We start from the raw sequence: 26,368 nt of genomic DNA, 5'->3' as shown, positions 1-26,368 counted from the left end.
CTGCGTGTGTATGTGTAGTTGTGCGCGGCTCGCGGCTCGGCGCGGCGCTCGCCGTCTGGAGACGGATAGTGATAGACGTGTAGTGTGTGGGCGATGACGGATTTGTCCACGGATTGGTACGGCTCGGGGCTCGGCTCGCGGCGCGTGTAGTGAATGCCGGGCTTTAAAGTTTCCAGTTTCTAGAGTAGTAATTTGGTTAGTTTTTGTATTAGTTTAAACATAGAACTGCCTGGTGGTTCTTACGCAAAAACCCACCATGAATATTAACATTTTCCATGTATTCCTTTGCTGTAGTAGGCTCTCATTAAAATCAGACACTCCAATTTTATTATTGGTATTTATAACACGTTTTCACGGTAAAGCCACCATTTGAAATAAGAGCAGGTGTGAACAATTAGTGGCCTAATTATAACACAAACTAGGTTTCCACCCGCGGCTTCGCCCGCGCAGTCAAAGAAAAACCCGCATAGTTGATAGTTCCCGTGGGATTTTCGGGATTGCGTTATTTTACCGGGATAAAAAGTAGCCTATGTCCTTTCTCGGCTATCAAAATATCTCCATACCAAATTTCATGAAAATTGGTTCAGTAGTTTAGGCGTGATTGAGTAACAGACAGACAGACAGAGTTACTTTCGCATTTATAATATTAGTAGGGATTATGTTATAACTAGTGTAGGTGTTCAAGGGAAAAAAATAAATAAAATAGCGGTTATTTTTCATATAATATATTCTTACTATAATAAAATTCAGGGAAACAGTATTATACACGAATAAATACAATACTAATGTTAAAACTACAAATTTCTTTTGCATTAAGTTAATATGATTCACTATTACAAACAATAATAATAAGTATTATTACAGATTGCTCATTTAAACAAAAATGATAGGAATGATTTGAATTATGAAATTAGCATCAACTAATAAATCACATTATAATTTTATAATTGTGAGTTATATGAATTGTGTATTTTTTGTTTAATTTAAGCAATAAAAAATGCACTCATAAACAATATTTGATTCCAGTCATATCACTGGATGAATATGTCTTACATTAACTAGTGAAGGCATTACAGGTGTGATACAACGCGCAACGCATGACCGCGTGCCAAAACAATACTCGCACACAAACGCAAACGTAATCAATAATTAATTCAAATTATAACGACATACCGCTAACTCCGCCTACTCTAAACCTATTCATACCTAAATATTTTACCATCATACTTTCATAATTAATCCCATGTGATAAATTTCGTATTAATTTCATAAATATGCGCATCGACTAATTTGTAAGCATTATATACATATAACAATAAATTCAACTTTTGAAACAAATTTTAAATCTTTTGTACATAAGTATTGATGAACAATAAATGTTAATTTAAACACTGAAGCTTAACACTTGATCCAATTATTGCACTAAACTGCTATTTGAGGCCTGTCGATCTAAAACATTAGTTTCAAATATAGTTCTTTGTTCCTCTAATATTTACTAGTTCTACGAGATTAAAGGTTATCATAATCATTTTTATTATTAATATGTAATTATATTTTACGGACAACAATATTAGAAATATTACAGCTGTAATATAGCTTTTATCTTTATATATATGCACCTTAGTTAGAATATTACTTCTACTGAAAAACATTAATTGCGAGAATGTTGTTTTAAGTTTATAATGACATGAAAAAATATATTAAATTGATGCAGCATAATTTTTAATTGCTCAAAAGCTATAGTGCACATACATAGGTTTGCGATGTCGAGATTCCAACATTGAAATGAAATATAATCAAAATACTGAGTGTACCAATGTAGTGAATCAAGAATCTCTTCAACGCTAATAATTTATTATGTTCTTATGTTAACATCTACAGAAATACATAAGAACTTTGTACAGACCGATGTTTAATAGAATCAGTCCAAAAATCTAACATCAATGCATTTTCGACGATAATTGTTAAGTTGCACTTATTTAGGCCATCAGCAAATGAAACAATGTACCCAAGATACAATTATACAATCGAAAATGTATGGACAACATATTTTATAGACAGTTATAATGTAATTTGTCTAATGTTAACCGCAACACGATATAGTATATTATAGACAAAGCCCTAGGCATAGTATACCTATCCATTCCGACAAAACATTTATTGCAATATTGGTATATTCAGAGTTGCCAGATTTCAATATATTGGTTTTATCTTGTCTTAAGATTGTTAATTACTTAAATTAAACCTATGTGTATGCAATAAATAAATTTAATGAAAATGTCAAATAAATAGCTGATAACTATTTTTAAATGAAAATCTGGACAATCTGACAACTCCGATTGAAAACATAGTTGAACTAGAAATTGGCTATGTTATAGTCATTAGAATATTTACGAAACTTCTCTTATCTGCTCTACAGTCAACAAAACCACTTGCATATATGCATTTAACATTATGCAAGCGAGGGACATGCGGTCCCAGACCAGTCCATGAAAATGATGCAAGCAACATTTGTCTTAACAGGCAATATATACCCTGCAACCTACACATAGCAACCTGAACCTATTTCTCGTATTCCATAATTTGAAAACAATGAAGTTATAATTTTAATCACTGAATGAAACATTAGCACTTTCATCACATCACTGAATTGAACACATTTCTGCAAACTGACAAGTAGATTTTCAATACACTATTGAAACACACTAGTTGTCGCACTGTATTTACTTCAAACTTATATGCACTGTATCTCTTCAAGCACTAGTATATGGTGGCAGGTTGCAGGCGGCCCGTTGAGCGCGGGGCTCCATTAGAAGCGCGCGTAGTTCCCCCAGGCGGGGGCGGGCGAGCCCTACATGCCGTACCCGTGGTAGGGCGCCGGTGAGGGAGCTTGCGCCGCGTACGCGTACGGGGAAGCCTGCGCCGCTACACCTGGGTACGCCATTGATGGACCTGTGGATAAGAGGACATGATTATTTGAAATGAATAAGTAGTCTTTTTTTTCCCTCTATTTTGTTCTATTTTCATGAGAGATCCCTTATAAAAACTAGGATATCTTGTACAGATATCGAATTATTTGCTGACTGATAAATACTAATAGACTATAATTGTTGTTTTTTTTAAAAACAATTTTGGAAAATTCTCGAAAATATAGCTAAGTATTCTAACATTTAGACTGACATTATTTCTCCCCAAATTTCTTCAAAAATAAAAACATAAGAAAATTACCAGCAGTAAGCATTAGTTGTGGTTCCATAATCATGGCTGGCTTGGCTTCGTGTTCAGCGCTCTCCGTGCTGCGCTTAGCGTCGGCTTCCTCTAGTTTCTCCACTTTCGTCGTTAATTCGCGTACAGTCTGCAAAATTTTTATTACATTACATCATTTTTATAATAATATATTAAATGAATTAAAACGATCATGTATTACATTTTGAATTTGAATTTTTTTGAATTTTTTAAGTTACCTGAATAAGGAAGGGCATGGCAAAGTCCATGATGTTGTGCCTCCATGCCAGCTCGATGACGACGTCGGGTTTCAAAAGGTCGTAGCACTGAAAAAATAAACGAGTTTCTAAATATATTGTTCCTATAAAAAAATTGAACCTCCATTCAACCATTGAACAATTGACATAATCAAGTTTATTTATTGAGTTATAAGATATGCATATATTTATATATAATACAGTAAATTTTGTAATATCAATTATCAACTCATAAAAATACTACTTTAGTATCCAACCAACCACCATGTAGTCTGGTATATTGCAACACTCAATTCGTAATATTTCACGTACTTTTACACTACTATTGTAGGTTAAATTTGTAAATAGTTTCACACCCATTCAATGCATTTATCAACATAAATAATCAACCCACCTGGTACAAACAAGCAGAGAAGCACTCATAGTTCTTCCTCTCGAGGAACCAGTCGAGCAACTCCTCAGCCACCTCTGGTTGGCGCGACTCAGACGCGTACTCCATCGCGTCCGCGTACAGGGCGTCCTTCTTGCACAGTTCCACGCTCTGCTTCCATCTGTTGTTGCCTGCAAATGATGTATTGATTGTTTATATATTATTGTATTATTTGTTTTTGTTTTAATAAATAAATTGTACGAAATGTTGGTTGTTTTTAATTATTAATAGCCTTCTGCCCATGGCCTACCTCTACCATCTACCTTGTTTAAAACCTAATAAATTATAACCTTCTTCAAGAATTACTCTGTGTATAAAAAAATCGCATCAAAATCCGTTGCGTAGTTTTAAAGATTTAAGCATACAGACACACAATATTTAATTTATTTACCCATTCAGTTTCATTTCAGTAATTGATATGATAAATTAAAAAAGTATTATAAAACGTTAACAACATTTGTAAGAATGAAAAAGTCAAGAAGTAATTTATGTGAATTAGTTATGAATTTTTATTAAAATTTATATAAACAACTAAATTTACCTTTGTATAAGTAGGCTGCAATTCGTCTGAATTCGGTGAGCTCGTGTTTCTCCAATTGTTGCGCCAACGCGATTGTGTCGAAGTTGTCGAACGCGTCTATCGATGTGCGTAATCCCTATAAATTATAATAAAACCATTAAGAAACAACAAAATACTAAGAAAAATATTTGCTTTATATTTTTACTAACATTGGCAAATTATATATCTTGAACATTTTGAATGTTCGAGATGATATTTTCGGATATTATTTCGAATATTTTCAAATACTTTTCGGATTTTGCATACAAATTTAGTTCTATAGTATATTAAATTATTGATAAATGGTAGTTAATAGTTCTTCAGGTGTTAACAACCTTTTTAAAAACAAACATGAAATACCATTCATCAAATTATCAAACATACCTGATAATCCTCTTCGTCAATAAGCAGCGAGTTGAGTGCTTCATTCACCGCCTTGTTGTTCAAACTCTGCACCGATCTCAGGTACGCCTTGACAAGTTGCAAGTGTCCAGCCTTCGTGAAGAAGTTCACCGCTCGAGTGTGGTCCATTCTTGGAGCAAGAACCAGGAGCAGATCGTTGAGGAGGAGGGGTTTGTAGTCCAGGTAGAATTGGATAGCTTTGTAGTAGAGTTCCATGTTGGCTACCTGTAAATATTTGAAATGGGTGATTAATATGTGTATGCCATATAGGAGCGAAATAAAAAAATTCTATAATTTTAACAAGATTTTTAATTCTAAATTGTTGAAAAACGTATTTAAAAACATTAAAAAAATATTTAAAATTAATATATTTAAATCTGCAAGGACAGTGTGAAATTTCGAATTTGTCTGAAACATTTTCTATTTGTGATTTTTAACAAATTCTATTACATAATTACCTCCTTCAATTATAGCAGATATGAGAAGACACCAACTTGTTTCAGATTATAATTTACTAGCTTACCACCCGCGGCTTCGCCCGCTTTGTCTAAAACCTAATAAATTTATACTAAAACCTTCCTCTTGAATCACTCTATCTATTAAAAAAACCGCATCAAAATCCGTTGCGTAGTTTTAAAGATTTAGTAAGCGTACAAAGGGACATAGGGAGAGAGAAAGCGACTTTGTTTTATACTATGTAGTGAAGACAATTAATTCTGTCATAAAACAATTGGTTTTCAAAGACACCATAAATCATAATATAATATTTTATTTAAAGATACATACTTTAGTGATAATATCCTTGAAGTGGCCTTCTCGCCATGCCTCCGTGGGGTGCTGCATCATGGTGAGCGCCGCGTTGTCGTACTCCTCGTACTTGTCGTACAGGAACACTAGCTCCGACCATAAGTGCGCGTGTTCTGCTGCGCGGAGCACCTATACACAAAATATGTGTGTAAATGTATTTGCTGTTTAGTTTTATAGCAATCAAATGATTTATAAATGAGACAATTTCAACCTGTAATAAGTAACCATGTAAAATTTTAAACCTGTGGCTATATATCTTAAAGTAATAAAGATTTTATTTATAAGTAAGACATTTTTAAACAAAATACCAATGTGGAAATGTATTGTTTAAATTGAAATTTTAGTAAAATAGTGTATACAAATAACGCTTTGATTCGACGCAAATAGTTCCGACTTATTTGCATTCAGCTAAAGAATCCTACTATTGATAAAAAATATAATACAGAAGCACTTTATACAATCCCTGAAAAACGACACAAGTTATACAAGATGGTAAAACATACCTTGGGAATGTTAACCCTGGACCAGAACAGTTCGAGATGCTCCCTCATCTTGGCTGGCTTGTATTTCGAGTAGAGGATGGCCAGCTCAGTGAACATGCCCATGTGAGCACGCTCCAGACCCAACGCTGCTTCCAGAAGACTGATCAATTCGTCGAAGTGGCCTCGGTCCTGAAATTGGAATTGTTTTAGAATAAAGTTATGGCAGAGAAAGCAAGGGTAGGTGGTCCACCAGATGAAAGTAGTCACCACCAATCATAAACATTACATTCCTGGTGTTACAGTTTCTTTGCCGCTCTTTTCATGAAGCCTCTAATGTCGTCACTGTTCGCGAACATTGCAGGTGGTAAATCGATTCAAAGCTTCTCCGTTCGCGGAAAAACGGTATGGAAAAATCAGTAGCTCAGTTAAGACTACGTTTAGAGATATCCATGTCGAAGTTTGGTTTATGGCACTATTTTGTATTAAAAAACAAGGTTTAGTAGATGACCGCCCGAACATAAAAAGGCGACATTTTCTGCCATTGGCTTTTGCGGATAAAATAGCTAGTAATAATTGCTCACCTGGTAGTAATTGATCAGATCCTCTAGCTCGTCAGCGTGCACGACGATGTGCAGGCCGCACATCTGCGCGAGCCGGAACTCGCCCGCGTCCACGCACGCGAAGCACACCTCCTTCCACGTGCGCGTCGAGTTCGCTTTGCGCGCGCTGTCCACCGCGCCTGAGGGATACAATCATAAATTATTTTATAATTATAATCCTTGGTGATAAGAATTTTTTATTAAATGGAATGTAAGTATATTTGATTTGATTAAGTGATTGAATACAATATGGCGTGTGTAATTGAGGAAAAAGTGCTATTCTGTCTGTAAATTGGTGTCTCCATAACAAATTTATGAAAATACATTTAAACGTGTTCATCTAAATAAATTAACAAAACATTCATTTATCAATCACCTCTAATATTTTAACGAAAGCTATGAAACATTAAACATGTAAGAACGTATGCACTACATATACTCTTTTCTTATCTTTCTCATTCTCAATTCTTATATGAAACTGATCACGAGCGCTTTAGCTGCCCATCACATTCTACCTTCTGATTCTTTATGTGATAAAAAAACAATTCATTTACATTACCTTGGAACTCCTTCAAGTGCACCAACGTGATAGCGAGGCGGGCAAAGTTGCTGACATTATTGTACAACAATTTAGCCGCGTTGTACATCTTATCATCAAAGCACCGGTCTCCAATCTTCTGTATGTCCGCGTGGTTCGGTCCCGAGATGAACTCCTCGAGGTCTGCGAGACGGCCCGTGCGAGCGTATGCGTATATAAGTTCTGATTCGATGTAAGATTCGCGCGCCTTCTTGCGTGCCATCTGGTGGAGAAAACGAAGGATTAGGTATAAAAATATATAATTTAATGATACTCTGTTGCATGTAATTTTACAAACAAGAAAGCTCTTTAGATAACAGATTATTGATATTATGTACTTGGCAAGTTGAAAAAGTAAAATATTCATTGTTGTCATTTTGTCCTTTCTACAATTTTATATTTGATTTTTATAATTTAACACGGCAATCTGCCATTCATTACACTGATAAATTTTCATGATTAAATGTTTTCCCTATTTATCATTAAAAACTATATAATATTGTGTACTATCGCAATTTATTCCGTCCCAACTTACAAATTCCATCAAATATGTATTATTTCCCAAATTATGCAACACTATTTTCGAATCATATATTGTTTTACACATCTTTAAAGTTTCTACAAAGCATACCTGCAAGTACCGCACGAGATCCTCCCACGACTGCTGAGCGCTGGCCGTAGCGACCACATCCATGTACGCGGAGGGATCGTCAGCCTTGATGTACGAGTCGATGGCTTCCTTCACCAGGCCCTGTTGGAGCTGAGCCTTGGCCAATTGTGACCAAACGCCCGGCTCGTTGCAACGCTCGGCGAATTCGTACGCGCGTTTTAGGTCTTTCACTTGCTCGATTAGTACCTGGAATTTATTAATAATAACATTTCAGAATATGATAACTTGCGTATAATTTTAGTTTGTTGTTTTTACGAACAAGTTTGTATGAAAAAATGTTAAAGAATAGAGAAAAACTGTCATGGGGCGAAAGACGCAGTTTCGAATCCCGTCTCGTAATCGAATTTTTTCCTATTTTTTTTTTTAATGTTCTTAAGTTTGTATAAAGATATGGATTGTAATTTATATTGTATTTAGATTTGAGAACACGATCCATTTTTTATTAAAAATTGGTATTTATTAACATAATAAAGAATAGATTTTAACATAGGTTCATGAAAATAATTATACTAACTTGAATAGCGGAGGTGTTAACATCGAACTTCTTGAAAATAGCAAAAGCCTCTTCGTACAGTTCGTTGTTGATCGCGATGTTGGCGATATCTGGTGCGTCGTAGTTGTCCAAACGGTTGATGTACTCCATGACGCGGGTACGATCGGCCTTTATAGCTGCAATGTACATGTTATTATTAATCAACTTCATTAAAATTTATAGAATTTGGAACAAACTTTGAAGTCTGAAAGGACGTAGGATAAGTTTTATCCCAGGAATCGTATGCGAATTATACTTTGATTACAATGTTTAATAAGTTGTCTACATAATTTGAAATAGCCAAGGAAATGAAACATGTTGGTCATAAAGGTTAAAAACAAAAAAACTCACCAGTAAGGATAAGCAAGTTCTGCAGATTCCTGTGGTCGGAGAACACAGAGTTGTCGAGCACGATCTTCTCCAGCAGTTCAATGAGTTCGTTCGGCAGGTCGGCCGTCATGAACGCCTTCACTGTCACCGAGATATCTTCCGGGTCTTGGGTTTCGGATAGAGCTGTTTGCACCACCTGGAATATTGAAGTGGATATTGTAAATATCTGTGCAATTTTATTTCCTTTTTCCTTGCATGTGTTAAAAACTTTTTTGCACTAGCAGCTTGTTATTATTCCTTTTTGACGCTTATTTTCATTCATCATTTATTTCACGCCAATTAACCATTTCAACTTTCAAATGAGCGACATACGTCGTAAACAACTACATATCTATAGCTGTTATAGTGCACACTATATTTATAGTGTAGCGGCTCCTTCTGGGTTGGGACTACGTCGGGGTCGTGATTTCCTTGCCATCCAGCAAGGTGTAAGAACTGTATCTGGCCGTAACGCCCCCTTGGTGCGCTCGGTAAAATTGGTAAACGACTTGCTCGCTCTGTTACCCGAGACAGATTTATTTAATACGTCCTTAAATACGTATAAATCGAATGTTTTTAAATTCTTTAGTCGATAATTAATGAAAATTGTAAACTTATTCTATTTTAATATTTTATTTTAAACTAAACATGTAATGCTTTGGGTTTTACACCTGTTAATTATGTACTTGTTATTATGAAATAAATAAATAAATATCTATGTAGTCACCTGGTCGATGAGCTGTCGCTTGAAGGGGTTCGCCTCGGCGAGCACCTCGAGCCACAGCTCCTGGTCGCGGCGGCGCACGAGGTAGCGCGCCTGCGTCTTGAACAGCGAGTTGTCGTTGCACACCGCGATCAGCTCGCGGTCGCACTGCCCGCGCTCGTACGCCACGCACGCGAGGTGCGGGTCGCGCTTCTCGCAGTACCGCCCCACCACGCGCGAGTCGTACCTGCATTATAGTATGAGTAATAGTTGTTGTTACTTAAAATATTAATCTAAACTCACAATCTGAACAAAAATTGTGTATAGCAAACTCTGCCTACGCGTCAATAAGGCAGACTTCTCTACGCATATATTACAGACCTAACTACCACGAAATAAGGTGTTAATTTGAATGTATGTTTTATACAACGCAGATCGAACATTTTTTTAACAACCTTATAATAGGTGACTGTGAATCTAGTGATATTCTTTGTATTACCATAAGCATAAAAAAAACCTGTTGGTCCATGCAACATATTGCAAGCGTCACATCCACGAATTTACTGTCTAAATTAAATAAACAACACTCACCATTGATTCTCCTTGAGGAATCTCTCAGGGTTATTATTGGAGTCGATGTAGATCTTGGCGAGCGCGTTATGTGTGGCCGGCTCAGTGCAGCCTTCATGCACACGTGTTTCCAACCAAGGTAGGAGGAGCTTCAATCTGGATAGATAAATTAAGTTTTGGTGAAACAAAATTAAAAGCAATATGAGAATTCAGTTTCACAAATGTTTATGCTTATTATACTACTAGATACTAAGATAGGGACTAAATTTCAGAAGTGTGGATACAAAGATTTATTATAATGTTATGTCCATCAACTTTGGAACAGTAGAAACAATTTTAATGAGACTTTCACGTGACGTTAAATAAATTTGCAGTTTAACATAGAATAGCCGACATATTACCTAATAGATAAGACAAAAGGGTGTTTATTTATAGTCTGGTTACAAATAATGTATGAAAATATACCTATTCCTCTTCTCAACTTCGGCCACAAGTTCATCAGTGGAGAACTGGCCGCGCACTACGAGGATCAAGTTCTTGATGATGTCCTCAGCGCAGTCCACGTCCAAGAGACCACCGACAACCACTGGCAGACGTGATGGGTTCACCTATAAACAACATAAAGAAATATAGACATCAATAAGAAATATTTAAAGGATTTTTTTTTATTTGTAAGCTTCAATAAATAACTTTACTACTAACACAATTTAAAACACTATTTCATTTTTTAAAACAACAAAAAAAATTGCATGTTTCAAAGTCACGAAACGAAGTTACTTTTTGAGGTATTTTTGTTTATCTTTTCACATTGCATTGTAACTAAATTCCAAAAATGTATATAACTGCAATATAAAACTGTACCTTTTGCACATAAATCTCGATGTACTTCTGCAGGCTGTTCCTGTACAGGTAGAGCACTAGATCGTGCACAAAGTCGAATCTGTCGCACACAATGATCAGTGGCAACTGGTCGGGCAGCTTCGCTTCCTTGAGGAAGTTCTTGACACGCTCTGCGTTGTAGCAGTTCGACTCGCGGCAAATGCGCTCGACCTCTTTGATCTGACCGGTTTTGCATGCCGCCTGGAAAAGATATATATTTTAAATACATATATTTTACATAAACACTCTTCTCATGTGGATAAAATAGCTGAAAATTTACTTTTTTAATGAGCAAATTACAAAATGACTAATGCTTCCTGCTAAAATATAAAGGACAAGTAGTTAAATGCTTTCAGAGCACAAAATACATTAAATTTATCATTATTACATTTACAATAAGATTTAATTTCATTTAACACAAGTTATAATTACCTGTATATACTTGAAGTGAACTTCCGAATCCTGGCTGAAGTTTACAATAGATCCGAGGAAATAGAACAAACCCTCATACGTCTTGAAGCTCTCGAACAGTTCAATCAGTGCTTTGGTTGTCAATTGCTCATGGTACTTGGTGGCAATCTGTACGCAAATCTGCAAGTTCTGGCGAATGTTCGCTTGGAGCATCGCCTTGAGGCATTCGAGCGAGTCCTCCACAGAGAGGGTTCCGAAGTAGTTGACGAGCCAGTCAGCGGACAGCAAGTGCGTGTGAACCTGTAATTATAGATTGAAATATTATAAATACATAAAATATATGCTGTACATAAAATCGAATCCATTTCATTTGTAATTTTTTATTGTGTTCTAATTTTACCAAAATGAATGCAAAAAGTTTCAAGATTTGAACTTTGAAGCATACTGTATAAACTAGCTAAACCTTTTTAAATACAGATAGTCATTTTATTTTCTGGTGGCTTTTTTTCCAAACTGTTCAAATTGTTCATAAGTATGGCGGAAGACGCGGGTTTGAATAATACTATATATTCGAATCTTGTAATTTTTTCTTTTTAATTTTGTAACAAACACTTCAGTTCAAAATCTAATATAACAGAAGTCAACCTACCACAGCCCGCTTAATATCATAAAGATCAGTATAATGTTCCAAGGCCCGTTGCAACAGCCCCGCCTTTTCGCACAGCTGCGCGACGTGCGCGCGGTCGTAGTGCGTGAACATGCCGTTGCCGAGGATTGCGTCAGCCACTTGGGGGGCGGACATTAGGTTCATTTCGAGGAGACTGCAATAGACAATTGAAATTAATAACACACATTAAATTATTTTAATTACATTAAAATTTAAAACCAAACATTAATTTAAAAATTGAAAACTGTCCACTCACCGTGTTTGCAAAGGTCCCTCCTCAGGGCGGTTGTTCTTGAGCGCGTCCAGCAGGAACGCAGTGCACTGCTGTACCATGTTCTGCTCCATGAACACGTCCACAATCTGGTTGATATCAGCAAGAGGAGGCTCTTCAGCCACCAGCATGCCCGCAAAGCCGGCGCCTTGTTCCGGGCTCGTGCGCATTACGGAGCGCAGGAGGTAGATGTAGTCGGGTGTGTAGCCAACCTGAAATAATGTTTTGATTAATATAGTGTCGATAGATTTTCAAGGCGTTAATTGATTATTTAAATGGGATAATAATTGTAAGAAGTCAAATGTACACACTGTGATTGTGTCAAATTTTTCTGAAAATTCTTTTGAAACTAAATTAGATATTTTTGGTTTTATGGCATTCAAATGCTTTATAAAAATAAACTAAATTATTCATCAATCACAATTTCTATAATTATTATTAATTCAAACCGTTATGTGCAAAATTTTGTTATGCTGTTAAATGTTTATAATGGTATGAAGTATGAAGATCATTTCATACAATTTTCGAAACAATTCAAATTGCGAAGCTTCTCTGTTTTAGGATCCCTGGATAAAACTTTCAAAACTCACCTTCTTAGCGTAAAGCACAATTTTCTGAAACTGTCCAGTCTCAGCGAAGCACTGAATTACTTTACTCGCCACATTGGCGCGAAGATACACCGATAAGGCTAGAGTTGGGTCCACCTGCTTCACCAGGTCTCCGAGCTCTTCCGAACATTCCAGCTTCTCTTCCTTCAACCACTTCTCGAGAAGTTGTTTGCGACCTGATTATAAAATAAATTTTTAACCAAGTTCAAAAAAGGAGGAGCTTCTCAATACGGCCGACATATTATTTTTGTGAATGAATTGGCAAAATAAGCAGATTATTTTTGTCTCTTTTATATGCAAAATGAGTGTAATAAAAAATCTGAATAAGAAAAATAGGATGTCCATTTATTCAGGCTCATTTTCAGTTTTTGAAAAGTTCAAAATAATAAAAACTCATCCATATAAACACTAATACACTGTTTGTGCAATTAGATACTTTTTTTTAACATTGTCATCTAAAACAGTTCAAGTTCATAGCTCTGTGATAAAAGTTTAATGAACAGAAGTGGAGATAAGATATGAAGTGCACTTGAATAATATTATCTACTAATAAGCTAGAAAAATATTTTAAACACGTATTTTATTTATTATTGTTGTACTTACACGTCTATTACTGTAGTCATAAAAATATGCACATTTTTTTTATATCTTGAAAAACGGATTTAACATCTGTGTATTTTCGCTTTCATATTATGGAAAGCGAAAATACACGGAATATGAATAATTTTTTTTTTTTTAATATTTAGATCTGAAATCAGTCGCAAGACTATATTTAGATCTGAAATCAGTCGCAAGACTATAAGCCGATGAGGTGACTGGCACGAGATTATGTAGATGACGAGACCAGTGTCTTGTCTGCTTTCAAAAATATATCTTTCCTTTTCAGCCTTTTGGCCGTACGGGAAGAGTTTACAAGGACATGGGCAAGGGGATGATGATGATGATGATGATCAAGTAACACAAACCTTGCAGCAGCACGGGGCGGCACAGCTCGAGCGACTCGAACTTGTTGAGCTGCGCCTGGTCCAGCAGGATGCCGAAGTACTGCAGCAGCGGCGACGTCTGCCCCGGCTGCGTCGGCACCTGCTGGAAGCGCTGGATCGTCTGCGGCGTGCGCAGGATGCCGCGGGGCGCCATTGCTGCCACCTGTTTTATTTTTAAATTGTTATATGTATTTACCAAAAACACTAAATGACACTAATAATAATTTAACAAACTGTAGAAGAAGGCAGGTGGAATTCATAAAGGGAGGATCCTCGACCAGTCTACCTGCCGGCCGTTAAGTCCCCGAATAATTATGATGGAAAGTTGTAAATGCTCTGTAGCGAAAACATTTCGCTTGCGCAATTCAGAGCGAGCTGTCGCTACAGAAGTTACTATGGCACCTTAAAATAAGTAAACCATTTCTTGTGCATATATTAAAACTTTATCTGGCAAAAGCATTAGGAAAACTAGTTGAGAATAAACCATCCTCAACTAGTTTTCCCAGTATCTATTTACAGTTTAATTAGACCATCAAGATTTACCTCAGCTATAAAACTAAAGTAATTCCAACTCCCATCACCCACGGCAGTAATAATTCGACAGTAAAATAGTAAAGTTTATTACGGAAGTTTTAATGAAGTTATTTAGTTTTTCATAGTAAGTGCAGATAAATATTTGACACGCTTGTCCAGAAGCGCGCACTTGCGAGTGTACGCTTCAATAGAACTGGTTCTCAAAACGCACTTTAGAAAAGCCCGCGATAAAATATATCGCGAATGTTTGCCTATTAAACAAAACCATGATAAAATTCTTCTCACCTTCGCAGCTTCCCCATACTGTCCATTAGTGAACAGCATGTTGAACTTCCTGACAAACAGTTCTTCAGCACCAGCCAGGTTGTTCCTCACGGCCATACGGAGTGCCAGCTCTGGGTTCTGCAGGCCATTGTTGATGTATGGCACTATGGAGTCTTCTTCCACAGTTACCGAGAGCACTTGGCCCTTGCGGTTCACACCTACGAATTAAAATTGTGAATTCTTTTCATTATTTTGAATGCTATCAAATCAAATCTCGTAAAAGGTTATTCTAAAATGAAATATTCGCAATAAAACTGTTTAACTGCTTGCTTCATAATTTACATGCGTTAGATTTTCGCCTTTATCGAATTAAATTAAATAAATTATGTATCCATTTCATTAAATTACATCATAAAGACTTCAAAATCTTAAGCCTTGTATCCACTTGAGCATGCTCAGGCGAATGAGCGGCTCGGCCAAATGAGCCGCTTATTCGCTTGAGCATGCTCAAGTGGATACAAGGCTTTACGAAAATTACATCAAAATCTTACCAATAATTCCGCCAGTGGCTTCATGAGGCGCAGTCACAAATATGGTGTCAGATGAGATGCGGTTCATATAGATGCATGTTCCGGTCTCGATGTCGTACATGTGAATGTAGCCGTACTTCGTGATAAGGTAAATAACATCGTATTTGGGCGACACTTGCATCGCTACCGGGAAATCGTTCTGCGCTTCAGCTGGGAAGAACACATCAACCGCTTTCTTTTGGAATGGTTGGTTACCGGCTGGCGTCTGCCCCACCTCTGTGAATAGACATATTATTTGGATAAACATGAAAGAAAAGTGGTGAACGAATTTTTATTAAGTTGCATTGGATTCGAATATATTATGTATGTGTATCAGTTGTTTTAGCTTTTAAATAAAAGTACTTCAAATAAAATCTGAAATTACAGATTAAACTTCATATTGTAAAAAACGAATCCACGAAATGTTCTTTTTCTCACTTTAGCGTTAAAAAAGATGGTATTTATTTTATCTGACAAAATTGTTCTTAACTTAACCAACAAAAACAACTCACCGATGATATGCAATTTTCCCCCTTGCGCCGTACGCACTGCGAAACAGAACAGCGTGGAGGGCTCCGCGTTGCCCTCCGCCTTGAACGTCGCGAACGATGCCGCGTGCCCCTCGATCGGCTGCGAGCACTTGCGTTCCACAGAGTACAGCTGCATAGCGCCCACCACGCGGTTCTGTTGCGCGGATATACCTGGCGAACAAGAAAAATATTATTTAAATCAAAAAATAATCAAGAATTATGATGATGTTAAAATTGATCATCTGAACATTTATAAATTTGATAATGTAAGAAAGTTTGTGTTCTAATTTTTCGTAATGTTGCCGTAAAATTAACACTTAGATCTAACTGCAAACTATCAAAATGAAATTAACCATAGCATACTGCTTTAACCGTGATATACAGTTATTTTCCATGCATATTTTGTAAAAATATATTCTACATATTGTTTATTTTTTTTAATAATACTTTGATTCATAATTTACTGACATTCTTATGCAATTAACTTATAAACTTACCAACTAACAGTAACCACTGCTGCTTCGGGTCAGTCCTGTAATTGATGATCTGGCACTCAGCGAGCGATGAATGCCGATCGAACATTTTCACGGGCGTCGAGTCCCCTTCCATAGACCAATGGTAGACGGACATTTTGGTCACTAGCGCGAGCGTGTTCGGAGAGATCCACTTCCAGAACACTACATCCTCTGTCATGGTGTGCGCTTTCATCTTTGATTTCATCTCGATGTTGAATATTTGGAGGGTCTTTTGGGCTGCTGTGATATGAATACAACTGAGTTATAGTAAGGAGTTAAAGTGTAAATGAGCATGTTGTATTAGTGGAGAAAACAACATAGAATATAGAATCAAATAAAATCATTTCTAATTTACATTTCTTAATATGTTTTACTTTTATATTTTTGATAAACTACCTATAAATGTATTCCTATTTCTTAATAGTTTTTACTTTTTCAACCTTCATTTCAATATCATAGAGAAGATAAAATATCATAACTAAATTAAATAATCATTTACATATTGTAAAGTAAGGATTCATATAAGATGCAATCTTATTATATTTTTATAGCCATTGCTTATACTTGTAGCTAAATGCATGTCAAGGCTGTATTAAGTATATCTGGTAAAGACAATGACATAATCACAATTTGATATTTTCCAAATGAATGGAAAACATCGAGAGACTATTAATAAATATTCTTAAAATTATTATTTTTGGACTTATTTCTGTTGGCTAATGTTAGCTAAATAAATGTCGAATTGTTTTGTAACTTTTTTAAAAGCGATGCTGCCACGTCAGCAAACGCCCACGACTGTGGGGAAAGCAAACGCCCACGACTTCGAACATTTTATAAGTTATAACATTTAGGTTTCTTTTGAAAATCTATACTCGTCGTGAGGACGACGAGAGAGAGAGAGAAAGATTATCCCGGATAGACAGAAAAAAAGCAATAAAAACGAATCATTCAGTCACCTCAAAAGCTTGAAGTTAATTTTAAATCTGACAAAAGTTTCTATACTAATAAATAATTATTCATATTATATGGATATTAAAATTATAGTACATTAAGTTGACTACGACAAATTTTCATTTTAGAAAGTACAAATCAATATAATATTTATAGTTGTTTGCAGAAATTAATCAATACCGTAATCTGAATGCAAGACAACATTTCGAACTTAGATTACAAAATAAAGTACAGATGGAGCATGACAACCGCCCGTCGCCCTTGTCAAAGAAAATACGAAATCAAAAACAAATACGTCGCTGCACCAGTGCTATAGCGCATAAAGTGTCATGCAATACGTCAAAAAGGGTTTGCAATTTTAGTAAAAAAATGCCGTCTTGTGATAATAAAACGCTGTAAAATTTGTTCCCGAAAACAAAAAAAAAGATAAAACATCGTTTCACAGGTTTTCTGTAGATTATTTGGCTGATTTATTTCTTTAATACGAATAATAATTTTACAGATATGAAGGAATACAAAACTTCAACGTATGTTGCCAGTATTTTGAAAATGAATTTGCCATTTTTATTGGTAAAACGGTAAAATGGTTAAAAGATCTTCAGGGTAATGCTGTTGGATTTTTCGATCGTGAATGTGATTATTTGTACAGTGCACTAAAGGTTCATGATAATTATTAGATTATTTAAATAAGCATAATATATTATTTTGTTACTTTTATAAAGCTTAAAAACGTCATAGTCGTTTTCGCTAGCGATTTAATTTATGTGAACTCCATGATGGATATGATGAAAATAAAATGTCCCGTATTCTCGACTAAAAACTACCGCTATTCGTATTCATATATTATGAAAAATAAAAAATAATATAATTATTATAGTTAATATTGAAACTTTTTTATGTAATTTATTTAATAAAAAATTGAATACAATTATTTTGTCCATATATAACTTTAGTAGGCAGGTACTTTATGTAATAAAAGAATTTAAATAAAAATTAAAACTTGACTTCTCATTTATGTATATAGCCTACGTCACTACCGCCACTAACATAATAATTCAGATCATTGCAATGAAACCTCACAACTCAAAATCGGTCCAACGGTTTATACTGCAGGGCGTGTCAAAGAAATATTATACATACATCCATGAACTCGAAAAACATAACCCTCTTTTTTCCGTAGTCGGGGAAAAATTTGGGAAATTTTCAATATCTGGCAACATTACACGCACACAGAAGCACCGTGTACGTACAGTGCAGCGGCGAAATGACAGCACACATAGCTTTATTGAAAATGACGATAAATTATTCGGTTTAGTTCGGCAACGCTCCATCTGTCTTTTATTTTGTAATCTAAGATTTCGAACATAAAATTCCCATTTACTCGCATGCTTCCCTGTTCAGCGCATTTTACATTACTTTTCATATAAAAGTGAAGTCTAATATATGCGTATGACTCATCCACGAGTCAGTGCTCTAGCCTGACGGCGAACCGTGACGCAATCGATAAACATGTCTTCCCATCCTATGTAAACAGTATCATGCCGTATTGTCTTAATATTTTTGTTATATTTCGATAAATACCATATATTACATTCCATAAATTATAATTATATTAAAAGAATAAGCTATGATTTTCATTACCAAAAACCAACTAGTAACCGAGCAGCCTTTTAAGGCTTTCCCATTTCCGATATCTATAAATCGTGTTATAGGATAAACGACTATGCTATCTAAAAGCATTTGTCAGTATATCACTACCTTTATTAGTGGTGATTCAACAATAGTGTGGTTACACATGTTCATGAAAAAGAATCAAACCAAACTTTTGCAATTTAGCGTTTGTTCAGTGCATAAGTCTGTATTTATTCAATAATAATGTTTATTTACAATAAATATTGTTTATTATTATAGTAATTATCATTATCATATTCTAATATTATTGTTTATCCTTTCGTGAACCGTAAGTTTATGATTCAAATTGTCAAAGGTCAACTGTCTGGTTATTCTCGTATTTAGACTACATTTTTTTTTTTTTTTTTTTATTGGTAATAGGGAAGCGCTTGACCACAATCTCGCCTGATGTTAAGCTGAGATGCGGTCTAAGATGGAACGCGCTTCCCTAGAAGGTACCTGTTCACTCTACGCTTGAAGACCCCCATATTGTACTCGTCGGGGAACACAGACTCAGGAAGCATGTTCCAGTCCCTCGCGGTTCGGATAAAGAATGTGGAACCGAACCGCTTAGTCCGGGTACATGGAACGTCCACCATATGGCGATGCCTAGAATCTGTGCGCCTCGACGATCGATGGAAGAACGGGGATGGCGGAACGAGATCGTGCAGTTCCGCAGCGCACTCTCCAAAGTGTATCCGATAGAAGACCGATAAGCTGGCCACTCTGCGGCGGTGACCGAGGCTCTGGAGCTTTTTGCCTACTAGGTCATTGTCGTTTATGAGCCTCTTGGCACGCCTCTCTATCGCCTCAAGCGCCTCCAGCTGGTACTTGGCGGAACCGTCCCAGAGGTGAGAACAGTATTCCATGCACGATCGGACTTGTGCTTGATAAAGGTTGAGCAACTGTCCCGGGCTGAAATACTGTCTCACCTTCGCCAGAATTCCAAGCTTTTTTGAGGCTACTTGGGCTTTAGATTCAATGAAGGAACCAAAGTTCAGAGTAGGCGTTAAGGTGATACCAAGAAGCTCGAGGTGGTTAGTTATCGGCACGGACACACCTTGGAAATTCGGAGTCAGGTGGAATGGACTCCGTTTAGCGGAGAACAGACACGCCTGGGTCTTAGACGCATTGAACTTGACCAGATTGGCATCGCCCCAGTCGGAGACCGCCTGTAAGGACAAGTTCATGCGATCGACCATCGCCTCCCGTAGAGACTGAATTTGTGCCGTACTGGCTCGCGCGCTGGATACATATCTCTCCACAACAGTGCTATCGTCTGCGTACCCATAGATACCGGGTTTCAGCAGATCGTTGATGTGTAGCAGGAAGAGTGTTGCGGAGAGAACTGATCCCTGAGGGACTCCGGCATTTATAGCCATTTGGTCGGACGAGCAGCCGTCGACGACTACCCGAAGCGACCGGTCTCTCAGAAAATCTGAGATCCAGGCGCAGAGACCAGCAGGCAGACCGTAGGATGGAAGCTTGCCAATAAGACTATCATGCCAGACCCTATCGAAGGCCTTCGAGATATCAAGGGAGACAGCAAGTGCTTCACCATGATTCTCGATGGCCTCGCTCCAGATGTAGGTGGCGTACGCTAGAAGATCCCCAGTGGACCGGTTTCGGCGGAACCCGTATTGTCGGTCACTGAGGAGGTCGTTCGCTTCTAGGTGTGCCAGGAGCCGGCTGTTCAGTACACGTTCCATAGTCTTACAGAGTATGGACGTGACTGATATTGGCCTGTAGTTGGAAGGATCGGCACGACTGCCTTTTTTGGGCACAGGCTGCACGTTGGCAAGTTTCCATGATTTCGGTACTATTCCAGTCGTCAGCGAAAGGCGAAAGAGGCGTGTCAAAACAGGAGCAAGTTCAGGCGCACAGGTTTTAAGAACTATGGCTGGAATTCCATCAGGGCCACTGGCTTTATTCACGTCAAGATTCCGCAGCGTTTTAAGAACCTCCGTCTGACGGATGCGAATTTCCGGCATTTTCGCCTCGCATCCAGGTAGACTGGGAGGTTTTGCGCTTGCGGGATCCAGACGAGAATTTTCCGCAAATAGAGTAGCAAATAGGTTCGCTTTCTCTACGGCGGTGTGAGCCAGCGTCCCGTCAGGTTTCAGCAGTGGAGGAAGTGAGGGGCGGCAGAAATTCGATTCAACCGACTTTGCCAGGGACCAAAACGCTTTACTACCGGAGGGGTAAGAAGCCAGTTTGTTCCCTATACGGCTAACGTGGTCAAATCGAGCTTTCCGTAGAGCCTTCTTGCAGGACTTGGCAGCCCGGTTAAAGGCTTTCTTCTTTTCAGATACATCCCTCGCTTTGCGGTGTCGAGCGTCAACCCAAGCCAGATACGCCTCTTGCTTTAGCGCTTCAGCGCGTCTGCAGTCGGCTCTGAACCAGGGCTGAGCTTTGCCGGACATGGCTACGTCGGAGAATGGAATAAAGTACTCCATTCCCTGTCGCAACACATCAGTCACAGCATCCGCGCAGGTCGAAGGGTCTTCAGAAGAAAAGCAGACAGGCCGCCAAGGATATGATGCAGAAAAGGAACGCATCTCATCCCAATCTGCTGACTTGTATTGCCACACGCGCCGAGAGCCCTTAGGACTGGGATCGGGCGGCGAGTAGACAGATACAGATTTCACCAGACAGTGATCGGAGCTGCCAAGCGGCGAGGAAATCGCTACCGAGTAACGGTCTGGATCTGTTGTCAGCAGAAGGTCCAAGCAATTGGCTGTATGGCTCTCAACATCAGGAACCCGCGTCGCTCCTTGAACCAGCTGGGTGAGATTCAATGCTATAGCAAGTTTACGCATCTCTCTCCCAGCGAGGTCAGTGCACTGGTATGGGTATAGCCACTCCTGGTGGTGGGCATTAAAATCCCCCAGTAACACAAGCTGAGCGGAAGGGTATTTGTGCTGAGCAGCGTCCGCCGCCTCACTTAGGTACTCTGTGAGCCTGTTCGTCTCCTGGTCTCCACTGTGCGCTCGGTAGACACATGCATAGAGAAGTTTCTCTGGGCCTGTGTCCACCAGCATCCATAGTACGGAAAAATGGGGGTCTTCAAGATACCGGAGACGCCGACAACAGATGTCGTCTCGGACGTACGCGCACACACCTGACCGAGCTTTAAAATTGTGCTCCAGGGTGTAGCCGGGATAGGATAGGTACGCCAAGTCAGACGGACATCTTATCTGCGTCTCCGTGAGGAACAAGATACAGGGTTTATGAGTCTCTAGGTGGAAGTGGACTGCAGCGAGATTTGAGTGGAGACCTCTGATATTGGTGAGGTCCACTTTCAGCGAGAGGGAGTGCTGCCGCTGTGCAACGTTACTTCTGTATCTTGCCTTTTTCATGTGTTTTTAGAGGAGAGTGAAGAAGGTGAGAAGACGGTAGTGAATCGAGGCGCTTTACAATTGGACCTGAGACACACACTTAGAAGCCGCAATGACGGGGACTAGTCTGGAGACTGCGGGGACGCCCGAGCCCCCCCAAGTTGTCCATAGGGCCCTCTCATCCGGTCGCCAACCGGCACTATGGCGCAACTTGGGATTTTTCGCTGGTTGGCGGGGCAGCCTTTCACATGTGGCTAGCACGCTACTTGGGCCCCCTACTGACCAGCGGTCGGCCAGCGGTGCACCGTGCCTCGGATCCCGCTACCCTCCATGACCAGCCACCGGAAGCAGCAACGACAGTGTGCGTCAAATCGTCTTGATTGTAAGAGCGCAACTGATTCGACCCGTCTTCACTAAGGCTACATTTATAGCTAATTAATAAAACAAATGCATTATTATAGTAGTAGGATCAAAGATACGAGATGAAAAATAGGTTTCAAATATGATACACTATTTATATGATTCGGGAATGTCCACATTGGTCAAACGAAAAACAATTACGCAACCGAAAAGCATGTTAAGTTATGGCTAAGTTGGGTATTGTTAAAGTTTTCTGAATTCCGCAAACAAGTAGGCAATCAATGTGATACCGCACTATGCTATTATACGCGTTCTGGCTTGGCGATCTGCCTACGCCCTCTTTTTAATCTCACTACCCCGAATATTGAGGTGTGGGCGTTTCAATGACACTCAGCTTAACGATCATTCTCAGTTTAACCTATTTTTTGTGAAAATTTTAACATAAAAGGCAGCTTAATTTCTTCACAAAGACTATGAGAAAGGAAGTTCAAAGATTTCGCTCAATCTACCGTCAAATCTAATCTATACTTAATATTATAAAGCTGAAGAGTTTTTTTGTTTGAAAGCGCTAATCTCAGGAACTACAGGTCCGATTTGAAACATTCTTTCTGTGTTAGATAGCCTATTTAGCGAGGAAGGTTATAGGCTATATATCATCACCCTAAGACCAACAGGAGCAGAGCAATGCGGGTGAAACCGCGGGGCATAGCTAGTCATTCATAAAAACGAAATCGAACATACGAAATTATACTGTCTCATGTCGTAAAGCAATTGTTTCACTATCTCGCAAATTGCATAATGGTAAAATGAAAACATAATTATGAAGCGATATTTATGGCCATATAATTTTAATCCATATGTGCATCAAATGGTTTGAATGATCCGTCGACCGATTTGGCGAAGCTTCAATTTTTCGGCGATGAATTCGTAGCCAAGACTAAGTTTATATAAATCAACTTTCCGCATTTTTAGTATTGGGAATTTAATTTTTCTGGGTTAATACACTGTTTATACAAATAAATTCAATTTACAAAATTAACTTGCAAAATAATATATTTGCTTTTTGTTACAAAATATACTATTGATGTATTCATAAATACAGCTAAGTTTAAACATTAAACCTTATAAATGTACTTAAGTGGGTAATTATTAGTATTATCAATTATGTAAAAGACATTAACTCTTGCCACAGTACTATTGTCATGTTAAATGAGTTGCCTGAACCAGGAAAGAAGATTTTTTTAAATTGATGTTTAGAGCATGAATGAATTTAGTTTTTGTATCATATATATTTATTTCTTCTACTCATAAAAATTTAAACTCTATTTTTATACATACTGTATATTTAATAAACCAAATAAGAAGGCAAAATTTCATTAAGATATCAAAAATGTGGTGACTAAGATATTTCCATGATGAAAGGGTTTTGTAACATCTCCATTGTGTGTCAAACAGCTCTTCTTTTATTGGTTTCATAAAAAAATTGATTTCAATTTAAATATGTTTTTTTCACCAATTTATTTCTTCATCAACCTAATCATACATCATCAATCCATCAACCACACATCACAAACTTTATGGAAAAAAAGGTATAGATAAATTGTTTGATTTCTAACCTTCCACCCCTGCCTTTCCCTTGAGTGCGATAACCTTGCTGGCCGGGTTCATGATAGCAGAGTCTGCGCTGATCGGCCGCCTGATGGGGTTCGTGGGGTCCCCAATGTCAATGATGACCACCTCCGAGGTGTCACCAACTTTCTCACGGACACAGATGAATTTGTCCGACTCCATCGTCAGGGTGTTGAAGGAGATGGACGCCGGATTAATGCCAATGTTTGTGAGCTGCAAACAAGTAACATTGTTATATATCATTACAAATACAATTTTTATATTATTGTTTTTGAAAGTATCCAGTTTTGTTTTACAGTCTTATTAGAAGAATGCTAAGTAAATTACAAAATATAAGCTATTCCTGTATGATGAATGCAAGTCTCTCCATTTTGAGAGCTAATTAAAAAAAGTCTGGGTAGGTATTTGTTGTTACTATTTTTATTTTATTTTAGTCTGTTAATAGAATTTTTATTATAAAACTTAAGCAATCAACTCATCATTTGGATTTGATTTTGGATAATTAATTTAACAGTACAACTAAACCCCCTTAAAATTGATAGAAAAAAAAACAATCATCAAAATTGGTTCACCCAATTAATTTTCTATATCTCTTTTCAATAACCTTGTCATCAAAATAGGTAAATCATTAAAAAATTGTGTATCCTTTTCTATTAGAATTAGATGTGTTTTAATTATTAAGAATTCATTTTGGAGTAAATATGAAGTACTTATTATAGCTGCCACCTAATTTTATATTTCATTTTTGTACAAGAGAATTTTCATTGATAATTAGGTAATATACAATTCACTATATCTGTCATTGATTCTTTAGTTAATTAGGTCAAATAAAGGAGTGTACATTAAAACGTACACTCCTTTATTTTTATTTCATTAATCAAATATTATTTTATATTGTGAAAAAACTCTAAAAAAATTTTAATTTGATACACATTGTTATACACTTATCAGCTACATTTATCAGTAACAAATTCATAAAACAACTAAAAGGGATTAGTCACTGTTGTAAGTTTGTGCCCTTGTTTCTTTTTGTGAATAATATACCTACATTGAGTAAATATAGAAAAGTATATACAATAATCTACAGCGTATAAGCCATAAGGTTTCTCTTCACCCTTATTTCTCTTTGTAATATTATATGCAGGATCAGACAGAACAAATTTTATTTTCCAATTAGAAAAAAATATATAATTAATTTAAAAGTTACGTATAAGAAGAAACAAAACATAATTTCATACATTTTATTCCAATAAGTACCTACATTGTATATCTGTACCGTATCTATTGAAAGTTATTTGGATTCAAAAATGTAAAGTTGTAGTGTCATACTAATTAAATCATATTCATTTCATTCAATGAAAACATATGATCCAGAAGGAATATGGAACAAATCAATACCGGCACCCTCTGGCATTTGCTAGGGGGTGGAAACTGTCAAGCAATTGCGCAATGTCATTTTACTATCACATCCTACCTCTACTTAATGAATAGAAATAGAAAAGCAGAACAAAGGAGATATCTAAATGATAATTAGCCCTTTTTCATCAACCGCTATCGGCAAATCTGTTAAAAAGTGATGGGCGTACTCACCTGTAAATGCTCTTGAAAACGTATAGGTAGTGGTTGAGCCATGGTTGCTAATTCCCTTTATTTTAACTATACCAAGGAAGCTATCGAGCGATCTTCAGATATCGCGGCCTCTGAAAATATAACACTATTTCAATTTCACTTTTCTCTCATACGATACGATACGAATAACACCTTTTGACAATCAACATGGCGATCATTCATGTTTCAAAGCGAAATGATTAACGACCGGAACTAGAAAAATATATTTCTGGTTTTTATACAATTACATTTACGTTACTCACTATTTAATTTTACTTCTACATGAAGAAAAATTAGGTAATTGTTTCAATTTTTATTTGTAAGGAAAAAACTACGATTAATGCACCCACAGCTGCCACATACACAAATGAATGAAACAAAATGAACCGTGAACGATT

General features: G+C 37.2%; 1 protein-coding gene across 1 annotated transcript; it reads right to left on the bottom strand.

Annotated features, from left to right (window-relative positions):
* Positions 1 to 709: 709 nt before the first annotated feature.
* On the bottom strand, positions 710 to 26,346 carry LOC123700222 (clathrin heavy chain). The gene is made up of 29 exons (XM_045647372.1): positions 26,234 to 26,346; positions 25,953 to 26,060; positions 24,350 to 24,575; positions 16,396 to 16,653; positions 15,881 to 16,069; positions 15,351 to 15,605; positions 14,821 to 15,017; positions 13,984 to 14,164; positions 13,001 to 13,194; positions 12,396 to 12,622; positions 12,122 to 12,293; positions 11,494 to 11,772; positions 11,044 to 11,262; positions 10,648 to 10,790; positions 10,204 to 10,338; positions 9,637 to 9,859; positions 8,892 to 9,066; positions 8,523 to 8,677; positions 7,970 to 8,194; positions 7,321 to 7,561; positions 6,744 to 6,901; positions 6,184 to 6,351; positions 5,660 to 5,809; positions 4,856 to 5,098; positions 4,454 to 4,568; positions 3,877 to 4,043; positions 3,465 to 3,551; positions 3,229 to 3,355; positions 710 to 2,952 (listed from the first exon to the last, which is right to left on the bottom strand). The coding sequence occupies exons 2-29, from the start codon at positions 25,992 to 25,994 to the stop codon at positions 2,852 to 2,854; spliced, it is 5,052 nt and encodes a 1,683-aa protein (XP_045503328.1). The 5' UTR covers positions 25,995 to 26,060; positions 26,234 to 26,346; the 3' UTR covers positions 710 to 2,851.
* Positions 26,347 to 26,368: the final 22 nt, after the last annotated feature.

The sequence above is a fragment of the Colias croceus genome, chromosome 19 (genome assembly GCF_905220415.1).
Source record: "Colias croceus chromosome 19, ilColCroc2.1".
NCBI lineage: Eukaryota > Metazoa > Arthropoda > Insecta > Lepidoptera > Pieridae > Colias > Colias croceus.
Note: the sequence above shows the minus strand (reverse complement) of the source record. Positions and strands in the feature narration are given on the sequence as shown.

Bases quoted from the DNA above. Each gene is read 5' to 3' on its own strand.
- LOC123700222 (XM_045647372.1), bottom strand. From the start codon at position 25,994: ATGGCTCAACCACTACCTATACGTTTTCAAGAGCATTTACAG. The intron at 9,860-10,203 runs GTGAGTGTTGTT...ACTATAATGCAG, and splicing joins TTCCTCAAGGAGAATCAATG to GTACGACTCGCGCGTGGTGG. The intron at 7,562-7,969 runs GTATGCTTTGTA...TTTCTCCACCAG, and splicing joins ATCTCGTGCGGTACTTGCAG to ATGGCACGCAAGAAGGCGCG.